The following is a 16,548-nucleotide window of genomic DNA, read 5'->3' on the forward strand; positions in this document are numbered from 1 at the left end:
AGGTATAAAAACCGAAAATTGGATTGAAATGGAATTTATACTTTCGTCAATCGTGGTTAGTTAGACAATATTATATATTAGATTCTAAAATCGCCTTAACATAATTGCACAAATATTATATTTAATATCTGCAGTATAATAATAAACAAAATCAACATAATATTATTAATGTACCTAATATAAATTAATGAAGTATAATTAATGAAATTGGCATGATAAAATATATGCTATTATTAGACACTTACATGATTTTTTCACCAAATAAATGTGACATTATGTATTACAAAATTATTACAAATTATCATTATATTTTTGATGTGTATTCATTGTACTTATGTCTAAACTAAAAACATTCTGAAAATATTTTGTAAAAACAGATGAATTGAAAAAAAATTGTGACACACATTGAATGATTATTATTTTAATTCTATGGTGGACGCATCTAATTATTGAGAAAAAATGATTGGAAAGTACAGTTTTCGTGAAATAATAGTTAAACGGGATGGTGGTGGCCGAGCGGATTAAGGCGTCAGTTGCGACGCACACCGTCGCCGGTTCGAATCCCGGTCATGGACGGCATCGTTTTTCGGGCAGTTCATGCTGTCTGGAAAGAGAGGCCGCCTACCCCCACCCGGGCATGGCAGAAACCTACGGGTGTCCATTCGAAATTCTGCCAAAAATATCCACGAGTACCAAAACCAACAGTTCTCTCCCCCCCGCAGTTCCACAGGCTAATGGCCCTTGTTGTTGAAGCCTCAACCCCCAATAAAAAAGAAAAAGAAATAATAGTTAAACGTCATTGGCCTTAAGAGGACGTGATACCCGCATTTGTTTTCTCCGTCTTGCATGTGCGTAACATAATAATACATTTTATGCTCAGTATCAGTATATTTATCACTTTTAACTCCGTTAGTTCAAAAATTAGAGTAAATTGACCTCTTATAACATTTAAAGGTAAGAATATTATTTAGATGACCTTATGGGCTTTTTACTATATTTTAATTTTGAAGCGAGTTATAAAATATATAAAATTTTAAATATTTTGTACATCTTAAAACACTTATGACTCGCTTCAAAATTAAAATATAGTAAATAGCCCATGGGCTCGTCTAAATAATATTCTTACCTTTAAATTTTACAAGAGGTCAATTCATTCTAATTTTTGAACTAACAGAGTTAAAAGTGATCTGCTGAGCATAAACTTTGCCATGCTACACTTTTACACTTGTAAGACGGAGACAACACATGCGGGTATCACGTCCTCTTAAACTTATTTATTAAATGCGAAATTAAAATGCAACGTTTTATATGTATGCTGATGCACCTATGTATAATGTATATACAATACACATCACAAACGGTAAATTTTACAGACACATAAAATAGAACAATTTATTGTACATGGTATATACCTACATAATATTACGTTATAGATAATAACTTAAGCTTTAGATAATTATTCATTATAAAAACAATTGGTTTATTATACAGAGTGTATAATGGTAATATATACTGCAAGAGCAAATTACATGTCGTATATGCATATATAATATATATATCAATTGTATATTATATGTGTGTGTGTGTGTAGAATTATAATATAATATATTTTATTCTTCTACAGGAATAAGCTCTCGGAATTAATTGATCAATTATTTAAATATAAAATAATAAAATACTTGGCGTACCAATTTCAGATATGTGTGGTGTTATGTAGAGGAGAAGCTGCGTTATTTTTTCTATTTAAACGCGCATATTATAGTAATATAATCGACTTTAATTAATACGTTGGAACGGTATATAAGCGTATGTATGTGCATACATGTGTTTTTTGTATGTATGTATATATATATACATGCATGACGTACTGCAGTGGTACACGTTTTTGCTTCTAGTTTACATATACCTATATATAAAGTAATAATAATAAATCGTAGCATTGTTCTTTGACCCGTAAACTATAATAATAATAATAGGTAATAATAATATAAAAGATCTTCGAATATAATATGTAATACGCGAGCGATGACTATCAATCATTCGAGTTTCATTATTAGTTGTATTATTATTATTATTTTTCTTTTTTAATAATCAAACTAACTCTTTGATGTGTACAGGTTTAGTGCTACTCGCGTACATTACAATCTTCGCATGGTGATTTTTTTATGCTTACTTACCCAATTTCCTTGTAAATTAAATTATCAAATTACGTATGTTCGAATACTTAGATTTTCCTCAACGTTTAAAGAGTATCCTGTCGCGATAATAACATTGGTTATTCAAATTAATATACCTACATGTTTTGATAAAAATGGTGTAGGTATCCGATGAATTTTTTGATTATGTTGATGTATTTTAATTCAAATTTGAATTAAAAGGTTACTCTAATTTAACTAGGTACCTAACTTACTAAGAGTATTAGTCTTTTAAATACTTTGTAAATGGATATGAGCGTGGTTGTTATATAATTAATAATGTGCTATACAATATTTCAATAAATATGTTTTAATTAGGTAGGTACCATTTATTCAATTATAGTCAAAATATTTTTTACAATAATAGTATGCAATGATATTAACCATTTACGAAACAAAAGTATGTAATATAAATGTAATAGGCTATTATTTTCCATCAACATTTTCAGAGAAATCGTATAATTCAAAATTAGTATAAAACATGACGTAATGTAGGTAGGTTCTTATTCGAAAAACCAAAATTGGAATCATCCCACAAGATACCCCTAAAATGTTGTGAAAAATATGAGTACTTGAAAATATCGTCTGTGACTGCTGAAAGTCAGAATTTTAATATATATTGGATAATTTTCAACAGGATATAAACATGGGGAGAGCGAGTCTTAGAAATCACCACACTCTATAACGATAATGATTATTATAGTGTATAGGGATACAATTATTACTATTATCATTATTCACATGTATAAAAATTTACAGGTGCCGTCGCGGGGCGTAGGTGCTGCATCGTGGTCGACCGCGATACGCACATACCTATAATAGTTAGTAAAACGTCGCCGCTCTCGATTATCGGCGAATTCTTACTCCATTACGCTGCACGCGCGTTTAATAATTTATCGCCGTGTCGTCGTCCGCGGCGTTTGTCTTACACCGAACTGACCTCAATATTATAAATTTATATGCATATTACAATATGGGTATAGTGTGCCCGCGTGTATACATATATCTGTGACTACTTCGTTAGCCAAAGGTGGGTATGAGCACGCGTCTGTATACATCATTGGTCGGGTGCTGCTGTTCCGCGGTGCTTTGTGTCGGACCAGTGTTTACGTGTACTTACCTATAGTATATTATGTTATTATAATATGGTGGGCGGAATTCGCTTTGTGCGAATTATTCGATAGAATAATAATAATAATAATAATAATAATAAAGATAATATGGGTACGAAAATACGAAACCCGTCTTACCAGATCCGCTGCGGTGAAAATCGTGATTTCAGTTGAAATTATAAAAAAAAAATATCATATTATTATTATTCGCCTGATTAATGACTTTATGTATATGTATAGTATATAGATAATACAGGAGGTTGGTATGGGCCGGTACGGCTGGTCAAGTATAGGTACATAGTTTCTTATTGGACTACCACACTATTAATTTAATACGCACGTTTTAACTACTAAATTTTATGAGCACGATGATTATAATAGCTAGTAGCTGGTCTCATAGCCAAGCGTTTTGCTGCAGAATCATAATACGATACTAAACGTCGACGTCCTAGTGGTATAAAACTTAATTCAGGTATCAGGTCGAAATACCAAAACTCAAAAACATTGCAGCAATAGCCGAATGAATAACTAAATAACACAAACGATTAAAAAATAAACGACCGCTCGTATACGCGATATTGCTGGTCATAGAGATATATATAACTGTAAATAGAAGATATATCCTCCGAATCGTATTAAAAACTAATGGTGGGTACATTAGAGAGTTGTTTGCTTTGGATATACCTAATATTTTAACCTTACTGAAAATAAAATTTCACCAAACGAATACCTGACTTAAGTATATTTCAAAATACATATTTCTATATTTACACCGCCAGCATGATGACATTTTGTTACTCGTGATCCACGAAAACGGGCTAAGTACACAGAAAAAGTACAAAGTTATTGCGCGTGTATACACAAAATAAAAGATTTTAAAAAATATGGATTATACGAATTTATAATTAGTCTTATGCCTTGTAAATGGAATTTCAAAATATTTATAGCCTTATAGGTTACTGAGTAATATATCAACTGCATAGTTATGAGTAGGGCTCGAAAGTTGTAGGAGCTAAAAAATGTTAAATACGCAAAAATATTATTCTGAATTCCAAAAATATACGCACTTCACCTACTAACAATACGACGTCTAAAACGAAACTGTCACTGTCAAACATCAAATCGTGTACAATCAACAGTAACGATAAACGAAGAAACCATCATGATATTTATGATAACTTATCGACGATAAGATAGTACGACAAATAAGTATTTCAGCATACTAGCGTGATAGACTAAATGCGTACATCACTGTTATTAACTCCGTAATTGACTATGGCGATGACAATAAATACTTTCGTTGGTCATTTTGAGTTTTATATTCAATATTAGTTGAAATAAATAGCTGGGTTAAGAAAGAAAAAAATCAATTATTTTTAGAAAAATATGAAATATGTATAATATGTGTATAAAATTAATGAAATATGCACTTTTTAGCTAAAATTGGCAAAATATGCATTTTCAATTTTCAATTTTTTAACTCGCAATTGTATATTTCAAATTTCTAGCTAGGTCTGCTATAAATTAAGATCATACAGAACAATATGCAATTCCTACAACTTCCGAGCCCTAGTTATGAGGGTATATCCTATTCTTGTACGAGTGTATACGAGACATTTTATTGTGTACCTATACAGCCTACACATCCATCTATGTTTCTTCAATATATTATGTTACGTATTAAGGAATGTTGTTAAAAAAGAACACGACTCGATTACACTTTAATATTTGGTTACATTTTCAGCAATGGTTCAACTATATACCCCCTCGCACAAATTACCTTTAAAAATGAGCCATTGAGCCATGTTGTATAAGTTATGATAATCTTTTCTTTTTGAAATTTATAGTATTTTTAAGGTTGCCATTGTTTTTCATTTTTTGTACGTATATCTGTATCTACGCTCTCTGTTGGTAATAATCCATTGATGCAATAAATATACCTATTTAAACGAAATAGAATTCAGTATATTGTTCTCCTATCTGCAGCTAGATAAGACTTGCATTCATCGGTCGTTTAATTAATACCTACAGTCTACACCATTATAGGTTAGGTTAGGTGGTGAGCCTATTGTCAGCCAATAAATTACATATATTTTACCGTATATTGCATATTATTACATTATTTCATCACTGGCTGTTTCAATAATAAAATAAACATGAATTATATCGTATGTAACTATAATATATGATGCATAATATTACGTATAGCTGAGGCCATCACTCGGAAAAAGTCAACCTTAATTATGACTGATCCCGAATGAAAAGCAGGTTATTAATTAATGAACACAATATAATCCTGTAACGCATTCGGATCGAATAGAAACAAAACTCGAGTCGTGTCGAGAGGAGACTGCAGTGGTGCACGGGTGTGCATTCTTTTCTGTTTTTTTAACCGTAAATTATTTGAACGGGTAGACTTCGCGACAGTTTACCGTTGCTCGGTTAGGTTTTTTCTCCCGCTCGCACGCTAGCGATTTGGAAAATTATAATCTCGTTAGTAATTTAATAAAAAACAATATCAACCATATTGATTGAAGTCTGGAAAAAAAAAAGTCCTATGGATATTATAATATTATAATGACGAGTTTCGACGTATTGTATCCGTTTCGTGATTTATCGCGACGTGTTCGACATCGCCGTTGGCCTGAACGCGACCGTGATGAGTTATCTACATAGGTATGATTATATATATATATATATTATTAGTTAAAGCCAATACAAATATGTCAGAGACTAGACTTGGCTGAAAAGTAGGTACCTATTATGAATATAATATAATTTAATTATCATTACTGCAGTGTATTTCACTCATAAATATTAAATATATTATTATATAAATAAACATAGGTAGAGCTCGTTCGACACGGCCTATTATCTCATAATAATCCTAAAAATAATAAATTCAATAAATTCAGTGAGTTATTCCTCCAATTATCAATGTGAATTTTGTGAAACCCGTTTTACCTGTAATACATCTTCGTTTCATTTTCGTGTATACTATTATAATATACAGTGGCGTTCACAAAATGTTTAATGGCAGAGGGTACCTATATAAAAAAAAAATTATTTAAACCTATCGCAATATTTTATACATTTATAAATATTAATGAAATATCAGGGGGAAGAATACCCAAATCCCTTTCGTGTTTATGTCACTGATAATGAAAGTATCTTAGTCATGTTAATGAAGGAAAAAATCGTACTTCGATTCAAATTTCTCCATATAGTAATATATGAGATGTAAATAGTTCTTTGGAAATATTTCCTTATGGCTTGTAAAGAAATGTACAGTTTTACATAATATCGTCATATCGGTTTGTTGGTAGAAGGGTTTCAATTTGAAGACGTTGGCTAAAGCCTATTTTGTTGACAACTGAAATTCCTTCCTGATTCATATACACTTAGGAGTTAGGACTACACTAAAAAATTATAGTTGAAAACGTGATTTTTTAAACTGCGTTTATGCAAAGTAAATTCTAAAGAATTTTGTATGCTGAATACCGAAACCGTCTGAAAATCAACAATCTAAAAAACAAAATGTTCTAGAATTCCTGTTTTTTTTTATGACTACTATAAATTACGAGTTAACACAGTTGTTTACATCACAGTTATTATACATTGGTGTCTCCTAATTTATTTTTTTATAGTATACACTTTAAATTAGCTCAAAGTTTGAACCTTTGCAACTGATCCGAGTTATTAATTAATTTCATAATATTTGCCTGTTTACGAGTCGCGAATGCTTCAGCCTCAGTGCAGTGGTGATCTTTTATAATATATGTATAGCAGCCAATCGTTGCGTCCCAGTGGGCTACTTATTGTAAGCACTCATCTGTTATACATATTTATGGATGTGTGTGTGTGTGTGTGTGTGTGTGTGTGCATACGTTTTTGGGACGTGTAGTGTGTACTTACTCGCCAGTCGCCATCGCGCACGACTATTTGATATAGCTAGAAGCGGTGGCACATACGCATAATCATACGTATATAACACTCTCGTTAGGGCGCGAACGCGCATAATAATCTATACTGTACGACTTGTGTGTACGGAAAACCGTTTCATTATATTATAATAATATTGCATTATGTACGTGTAGAATGCAGCCATACCGCCGATGCCGCCCGGCGACACGACTACCGCGGAGGTTAGACCTTTTAGCGTAGTTTTCTAAGTATATATATAAATTTATATATGTGAATCGAAAATGCATAATATATGGAAACTCGCACACCGGCGGCTGTGTATAGGCAGTACATTATTATTATCATTATATTGTATACGCGTAACTAGTTATCGTGTGTCGGTTGGATGATATCCACCGAATGTCATGCCTATTCTATATATGTAATGTAGTTTAGCTATGAATACACAATACGCGTGTGTGCGAAAAGAAAATGTTAGGTCAGTATTTTAATGATAATATATAGATATGAATAGCGTAGTGATTCATAAAGTACCTAGTTGATGGGGGGGGGGGGGGTTAAAACATATATCGTACCCATAATAATATAATTCGCGTCACCGCCCATAATGGTCTAAACAAAAATATAGATAAAAGAAATGCGCATCGAAGACCACAAATAATGTACACCTCTATGTAAAACATACTACGATTTTTACGAGTGTAGGTATTTACTATAACAACACATTATATTCGCCGTTTCAGTGTACCTTCACATAAGTCGTATATTAAATATTTCTGCAACGCAGCAGCAGCTATATGCACCACGATGAAGCGTGTCTTTAATACATATAGATATTTTATATTATGTGTACGAGTATATGGTTTTATGTGTACTCGCTATGGTTTTATTTATTTATTTAATTTTTTTTTATTATTATTATGTGTGTTGCACCTAACATTTTAACGCCCGAACGCTCTGCATAACGCCCGCTATGATCATCTCATAAACTTACTTATTAATATCTTTTCGACCCCCGTACCCTACACCTAAAAAATAATCTACTCGACCGCCTCGAGGTCCACTCGACTCGTCCGTCAGTGTTCATAAAAACGTATCTACATGCAATAATAATAATTATGTACATCGTTACTATTATTTTTATTATAATCATTACTCTGCCGCGTTACGCGTTTACGACTCCCGAGTAATCCGGTCGTGTGAAAATCGTAAAAAATTGACGATCGATTCGATTTAATACTAACATTTTAATATAGCTACCTACAGATAGTGTCACATAAATACATGTAAAAATGTATACGTGCCTGGACATCGCAGCTATATTGCTGGATTGTAGCGCCGAGTGATGTAGAGTGCCGTAATAAATACATGTATTGTATAACACCTATTATGATGTCTACGTGATATATCCGGCAATAGCGAACAATTGGTCCCTGGACAATTGATACCTAACAAAATAACACCAGGACAATTTGCCAGAGTCGTAATTTTATTCACGAATGATTGATCCCCATTTTTTCTATGTGTTAGCTGTACTTACGAGTTGTCCGTGATTGAAAAATAAGCCATATATATATTCAAAGTTAATTATAAAAAAATTTTTTATTAATTATTATATAATGTAAGTATGGAGTTTTGAATATAAACGGAATATAAAAAATCCAAATAATACAAACTATTGCAGTTGAATAATGAAGAATATTGGAGTTTTTACAAACTTATACATACGTCACCTAAGTTTCAGAACAACAAAATACATAAAATGGGTTAATCCTTTTAGAGATATTTTTATTAAGATAATAAATTACCCATGACTAAATAGATAGGTATGATCACATCTTTATTGATACGCACATTCCTCTTCAGACCCAGTCTATTACTCAGTTCTCAAATTCTCATTGGCCATACATATTATCAAGTATACCTATCAACAATTTTCATTTATTCTGTCGGGTCAACACTAAAATATTAAATTATTATTCATTTTTTATACTTTTATAGTACATCATTAATTTTAAATTGTTGATTAATGATTTGCTGAATTTTTTTTTAGAAATTATTGACTTAAAATGTAATAGGTATTCTCATATTATAAAATATTGGTGCCAAAATTATAACGACCAATGAAATAACGAGTACTACAGCAGTAGGTGTGGTACGCTAGAATGGACGATAACTAGTACGACCGATGTGATCATACTACCTATCTATTTAGTCATGAAATTACCTATGTCGTGTATTTGTCATTGTAGAATCTACAATTTATATCTTTTTATTTCTCAACTTTTTTAAATATAATTTATAGATTACGATATATTTCAAAACAGTTTTATAAAAATAGTTTTATAACCGATCGTAATTATTCATATGTATCTTATCAAATGAATTACTGAAAGTTGAACACCGTGTTATTTTAATGGCATTTTTTGATATAGCACTATATAAATTGAATTTATTCTGTCGGTAGTGTAGATTGTTTAAATTATATATTTTATATTGCTGAAAAAAATAAAATAATTTTCAATATGTATCTATGGAAAAAAATCATCGGAGGCCAATCAATTTTCAGTTTATAAAATTATTACGGGAGCCAACTGTTCGCACATGACATTTTCAGGACCTATTTTCCCTATATTTAATCGAATTTTTTTGTTCCGTGCAGGGAGTAATTTTCAAAATAATGATGTGGTGTACAGTGTCTTGATAGTTGATATCGACGATGATCTACTTAAGTTTTGTTCGAATTCGTGATTTTCGATGATTCGTAGGTATTGTCAACTACCAACTATAGATTGTGTTGCATAATTATTTCGTGCTTCGTTCAAAATATGCTGTAATAACATTTTTAATTAAAAATGACCGTGTTACTAAGCCAACAACCAACATATAATTATTGTGCACGTCGTGTATATATATAAAATATACCATGTCCAACGGTTATTACTACACGAATGTTTAAATTAGCGAAACGTTAAATACCGCAAGTTTGCATCGGTGGAGTATAATTATTATTAACGTGACGATTAATAAACCTACGATGCATAATTAGATGAGCTTTGTCAAGAGTTTTTCAATTATACGACGACGACGCCAACGACGAATGTTGACGACGGAAACAAGTCATTTTTAATGAATACATTATAATAATTAAAATATTATAATCGTCGTCGTGTTACTATACTTTATTTAGGTGGAGGCACATTATGATTTATGAAATATATATATAATATGTTCACAACACTATTAAAATGAGAGTACCTATATCTTATGTTTATAAATGAACAGTGTGTACATTATATTGAGCACGTAGCACGTTATTTACAATTTTATAGTCATTATATTATACTCGTCCTGCCGCAGTTAATTACAAATCGTAAAAATTGGTACCAGAGTGATTTCTCACAGGATTTTCATCAGCTAACTATACGACTATCGTTTAATATTATATATAGAATATATAAAGTTATATTATATGCATATTCATGTTATGAAGTGGTTAATCAATAAATTATTCTAGTCGGCCAACGCTACAAGTCTGTATGTTATGTATATTGCGTATATTATGTGCAATCCTAGACGATCGAATTTGAACAAAAACACAACACTGTACAAACGCTTATTCAACAGTTAGTCTCGCACTCGCACTCGAGGCTATATTATAATACCGCGAATGTTTCCGGGAATTATTGACGTTGCGAGATCGTTCATCATCACTCTGTAATGATATAGTATTCACATCGATTTCGGTGGATTTGTCTCCGCCAAGAACATGTTATTATAATATAAAATATTACAACACTAGCCACGTGATTTACACACACTGCTAGACGATTACATTATTACAACTATTGAACTATTATTATTATGGATATATTTCACGCGCACTGTCCCGGAAGATATGCCACGGAGCCGGATGGACCGCATTTTTAACGTATGATGCATAATTCACTGCAGACGGGAATATATTTTTAAATAATTTTACGCAAATTATATAGGACACCGAACTACGCGCGACCCAGTCAGAACGACACGTCATGTGACATTTAATAATAATAATATATTGTTTGTGCCTGAAACTAGTTTTGGTGACCAGCTCTGTCCTCGTTGCAAATACATTATAATAAAATATATGGAGATGATATAATATTATCATTATTATTATTGTACCCAGTCGAAAAGGATAGGTATATTTTACGCATATACACTCAATATTATATTATTACAGTCATACGAGTCGTGTGAGTAAACCTGCAATGCTCTAGTGTTATAATAGGCTATAGCATTGCCGATGTGCACTCTCCCGACCGTATATGAAATTCTGCGGTTTCAATCGGCTCGAAATATTATATACCCAGTGGCGGGTTGAAGGTATATTTGATATTTGAATCACGCGAATCACAAAAACATTAATGGCTGGCAAAAAGTAGTCTGAAAATTGCTTAAAGGTTATTTAACCCACCAAATAAAAACAACCTATATAAATTCACTATTTAGAGAGCAGTAATAAATGTTTAGGATGGGTGATGTAAAAATATTAAATGTGAGTAAAGGAAAAAATAGTCGCCACTGGTTATAGACACGTGATGTGCAAAATATTAAATTGTAGCATTTATGATATATAGTTGGTGGGTACTCGCCAATATCGTCATGCCGATCCCAAATCGTATATTCTTATAGTCAAATATTTGGTTTATTGAAATAATTCGAAAGTATACTTCAGAAATAGGAACAGATTTCCAAATTAATATTTCTATTTTTCTATAGAACTTTATGTGAATCGGATATGCCCTTTGGCACAATAAAAATCTCCCTTTTTCAAACGACGAAAACCATATCTATATCTGTTTTTACTGCGTACATTATTGTTAAACAGCTGAGACGGTTTTGAGGGAAAAATGATATCTAAAATTTGAACGATTTATTTAACTGTATGTGATAATATTTACTCAGGATAATCTTGGTTTTCAAATCATACCATACCCAATATCCCACATATGTTATAATGTTTAAGCCACTATTATCATATGAAATATTATCTTCAGAATCTATGCATACAATTTAATAGTTCTGAAAACACTCGTTCCAATTGCTTAAATGGCGTAAAAATTTTATGTCTTATTTGAAAATATTGTACCATATACCTATGTGGATAGGTATATTATAGATACCAAAAATCATAATTTTAATAATTCATTACGTCCCATTAAATGAAAAATGGGAGCGAGCGTGACTCCAGGTAAAACACTATTGTAGTGTGTACATTTTTTTTTATTTGCAGAAACCTGTCTGTCAGGATATATCTCGTAATAATAATAATAATAATAATACACCATCTAAAACAGCTCACGTGATCTTTTCGATTGTCTAATGGCCGCGTGTTATATTATTATTTTATTACGCGCTTTCGGTGTGGGTCAATAAAAACATACGCTTATATTATTATACAGAGTGTAACAGAATTACCTGCCAAATAATAATAAAAATCGATATTATTTAAACGTATGATGAAAATGATTTGAGTATTTAGGAAATATATTTATGTCGGAAAATTCCGAATAATATCATTTTAAAAATCGTTATTATGTTTCAAATTGACTGTCACCTATAAAATATTGATATTTTAAAAAGTCTTAAAAATGCACCTAGGTACTATTTAATTTAAAAAAAAAACAACGTTTTTCCGTTAAAATAATTAGTCTATAACAATTTTTCCAAAAAATAAGAACAAAAAATGTTGTACTGAACTTGTAGCGCAAGTATCTATATGAATTATATCTAAAAACAAAAAATGTTTAAATATTCATCAGAAATTCAGAACACACACAAGTTATTTCATTTGTCAGGTATTTTTGTTACACTCTGTATACACCAGCTAATAATCGCAATGCACGCAACTCGCGATAAACGAACAACCCCCCCCCCCCCCCCTAGTGGGAATGCATCGCCGCAGCGTGAAATAAACGCGAAGTATTATGATGATGATAATACGCAATAAAATATAATAATACGTTCGAGTATAATGCACACGCACAAAAGTTGCACCGGGCGTTTGGCGATCGCGTTAGATTTTAATTGAACCGCATACCCGGTTGTGGATGAGAGGTATATATACAATATTTGGCGTGAACAATATTATAATAGTTCGGTCCACATATCGTAGTCTTATGATAAATAATGAAATATTAGTATTATTATTATCATGATTGGTACCTATATGGCTATATAGTAGGGTCCACCGCCAGCGGCGAGTCGTGTTTCTAAGGCTATCGACAATCGACGGTAATATATTAATAATATTTTATACTATTGATAATAACTACAATAATAATAACATTTTGACTGGTAAACGTGGTATGTGGGTTTACTGGGCAGCTTCAGCAATGTACCTTGGCGGATTGTGTGTTTATGCGAATAACGCGTTGTTATTATTATTGTTATTATAACTATTATTTGCACAAGTCGTCGACAAACAATATATAATTATATCGATTACGATTGTGTTTCAGATTGTAATTACCTATTGAGCTGTGTCCGGGACGACACCCTGCGGCTGGTTGATCTCAGGACGAACAAAATAATCAACACATTCGAGCAAGTCATATTCATTTAATTTTCTGTTCACCTCACTGATGTAGTTATTATTACTATTATTGCTGTCGTTGTTATTATTATTATCATTTTCATTATTATTATCATCATTATTATTATCAACTCGAATCCATTTGCAAGGATGAAATCGGAAAGCTAAATTATACAGGAGCCGCGCGAATAAAAATAATTATCGTTACGAGATAAAACCGTTTTATTCCACTATATATAGGTATAGACTGTGTATAACTTTGTATAATATACATATATATTATATATAGTTATTATGGGTAGCGTATACGTTCAATGAAGCAGTCACAGTTTTTGTATGTATTCATATATATATGTACGTAAGTACAATCCTACAGATAAGGTTTATTTTTTTTTTTATATACATATAAATATATATACAGACTTTTTTTAACACTCTCCTGGTAACGTTTAGTTAGATCTTTTTGTGTTTCGAAACTTTATTCCAAACACCGATAGTACAATGGCTGGTTGGCTTCCCGCTCACTGTTTCGAGTACAATTTCGTTCCGCCTTTGTTGCAATTTTTTTCATTCTCTGTTAACTTTACTCGATATAATTCGGATTTTTTAATTTATTTCCCGTTCGCCTTTCTTTAAAAAAAAAAAAAGTTTTTCCAATCTCTTAGGTTTAAACCATATAAGTATTGAACAAATAGCCAATGTGGGTAGTAAAATTAAATTCAAAAGCTTTCTATTTAATTAGAAGATGGGAGTGGGGATAAAATACTTCAAGGATTTTCGTTTCAAAAATTGTCTTTGGTCTTTTCGTCGAATTTTTTGTTCACAAATAATGAACTATGTATAAAACAAAAATATCGCAAGCATCACATGGTTCTATGAATTCAGCTAGGTACGCTGATATCTGTTATATATTTTTGCCCTCGTAATATTAGACGCAGCAATATATAATATGTAAAATTTTATGTTCCGTTATTATAATAATAATTATGCTATTAAACGTCAACTGTATGGTACTAATATAGTGTATGTTGAACGAGCACATAATATTCTTACATTAAGCTCATGAATGTGTATGGACGTTTACCAAAATGCGAAAAACCGTTATACGTGTAGATTGTATAGACATAAAATCAAATCATGTAAAATTACCGACGTTTGGTTAATATTATTATTTAATTTCAAACCATCTACTTATATCGCGTTGTTTTAATATCCCGAACATTGTTATTATAATTTATTTTACCAGACTCCGAAAATTAATTTTTTAAACAAATACTATGAGGGTTATTTTTTGAATTGTTGTTCCTCAATTAAATACGAAAAAGTTGAACGGTTTTTACGGACATTTATGATAGGTAATTGATTTCAATTAAATTAATATACATATTAGAACGTTATGTACTCATCTATATAAGTGTACCTGTTATTATTATCCATTAATTTTATAGTTATAGTCCTTTTTCGACAATTCGAATTTTAAACATAAAATAATAATACACGTAAAATAACTTTCAACGATAAATTACATTGATGGCGTATACGCATAAAATAATATAATATTGTAATCAATTAATAGTAATTTAACACCTTTTTATCAGGTTTTGAAAATTGTAGTTCGATCGTAAAACCATAATATTATTATAATCCCATCATCCCACACACGTCATAGACCACCAAAGACTGAGACAGCAGAAGCAAAACCGGAGACATCACGGTTTTATGACTGAACAATTTATTAATATATATTTGAAAAAAATTAGTATTGTTCAAAATGTTTATATTCCAAGAATGTGCATAGGTGTATGATGGTTATTTCAACAGATTATCAGTTCATCATTTCACATTTTCCATCGTTCTATTTTGCGTTACGTTATCGACTAAATTTGGTATTTTTAATAATAAACAATAATAATATACGTCATACAAGTGCAATATATTATTTAGTAATATAAATATGGCGTATAATTTATATATCTAGTTTACCTATCCAAAAAGTTTGAAAAAAGTCATTAGATATATTGTCTAGGCACCTATTACACCTAATATTGTGTTGCACCTAACAAATAATTCTGCCAATAATAACGTAAAATGTGTATACTTACACTGTTATTCTTCACTGTGTGTATAAACAGGGCTGATGGATTCAAAGTGGGTTGTGATTGGACGAGAGCAGTATTCAATTTGGATTACGATCACGTGGCAGTAGGATCCTCCGAAGGATCTGTGTTCATATGGGCCGTGTCAAATCCCGAAAAACCGCTTGTAGTATTGAGGAACGAACACAAGTACATATGCACATATTATTATATTTACGTTGTATAACGAAAAGTATTATTTCTGGATATTATATTGGATCACTGAAATTATGTCCGCTAATCAGTGAGTTCAGTTATTAGAAATTTCTAAATTTTTCCCCCCCAAAAAAACATCCGCTTTTCGGAGATTTCTACTATTTAATCGGTTCATGCCAATTATATTAGGTCCACGATATAAGGACAATGGCAAATGTGCAAAAAAACATTTATCGATAACTTAAGTTTGAGAAAATATTTGTCGAATCTCATCTTACCATTAGACCTCTTTTAATTGCATTGTACGTCATTATTATCAATAATTTAAAAAAATATATAATTATATTAAATACAGGTATTTCTTTATATATTTGATGAATATCATATATTTATTTTCATCTCTAAGATACAAAATAATCATCAATCTTTTTTTTTTAAATGAGTTT

The 16,548-nt window shown here is 31.2% G+C and overlaps 1 protein-coding gene across 1 annotated transcript in view; it reads left to right on the forward strand.

Moving 5' to 3' along the window:
* Atg16 (Autophagy-related 16) overlaps nucleotides 1-16,548 on the forward strand; it is a 166,972-nt gene that overhangs the window by 149,902 nt on the left and 522 nt on the right. Inside the window, exons 10-11 of the mRNA XM_089228270.1 lie at nucleotides 13,738-13,822; nucleotides 15,944-16,096. Of these exons, the coding sequence (XP_089084396.1) occupies nucleotides 13,738-13,822; nucleotides 15,944-16,096 (238 nt within the window). The remainder of the gene's footprint in view (nucleotides 1-13,737; nucleotides 13,823-15,943; nucleotides 16,097-16,548) is intronic.

Source organism: Diuraphis noxia, unplaced genomic scaffold (genome assembly GCF_037042655.1).
Source record: "Diuraphis noxia isolate RWA-SAM2 unplaced genomic scaffold, SU_Dnox_SAM2 contig0005, whole genome shotgun sequence".
In the NCBI taxonomy this organism is placed as follows: Eukaryota; Metazoa; Arthropoda; class Insecta; order Hemiptera; family Aphididae; genus Diuraphis; species Diuraphis noxia.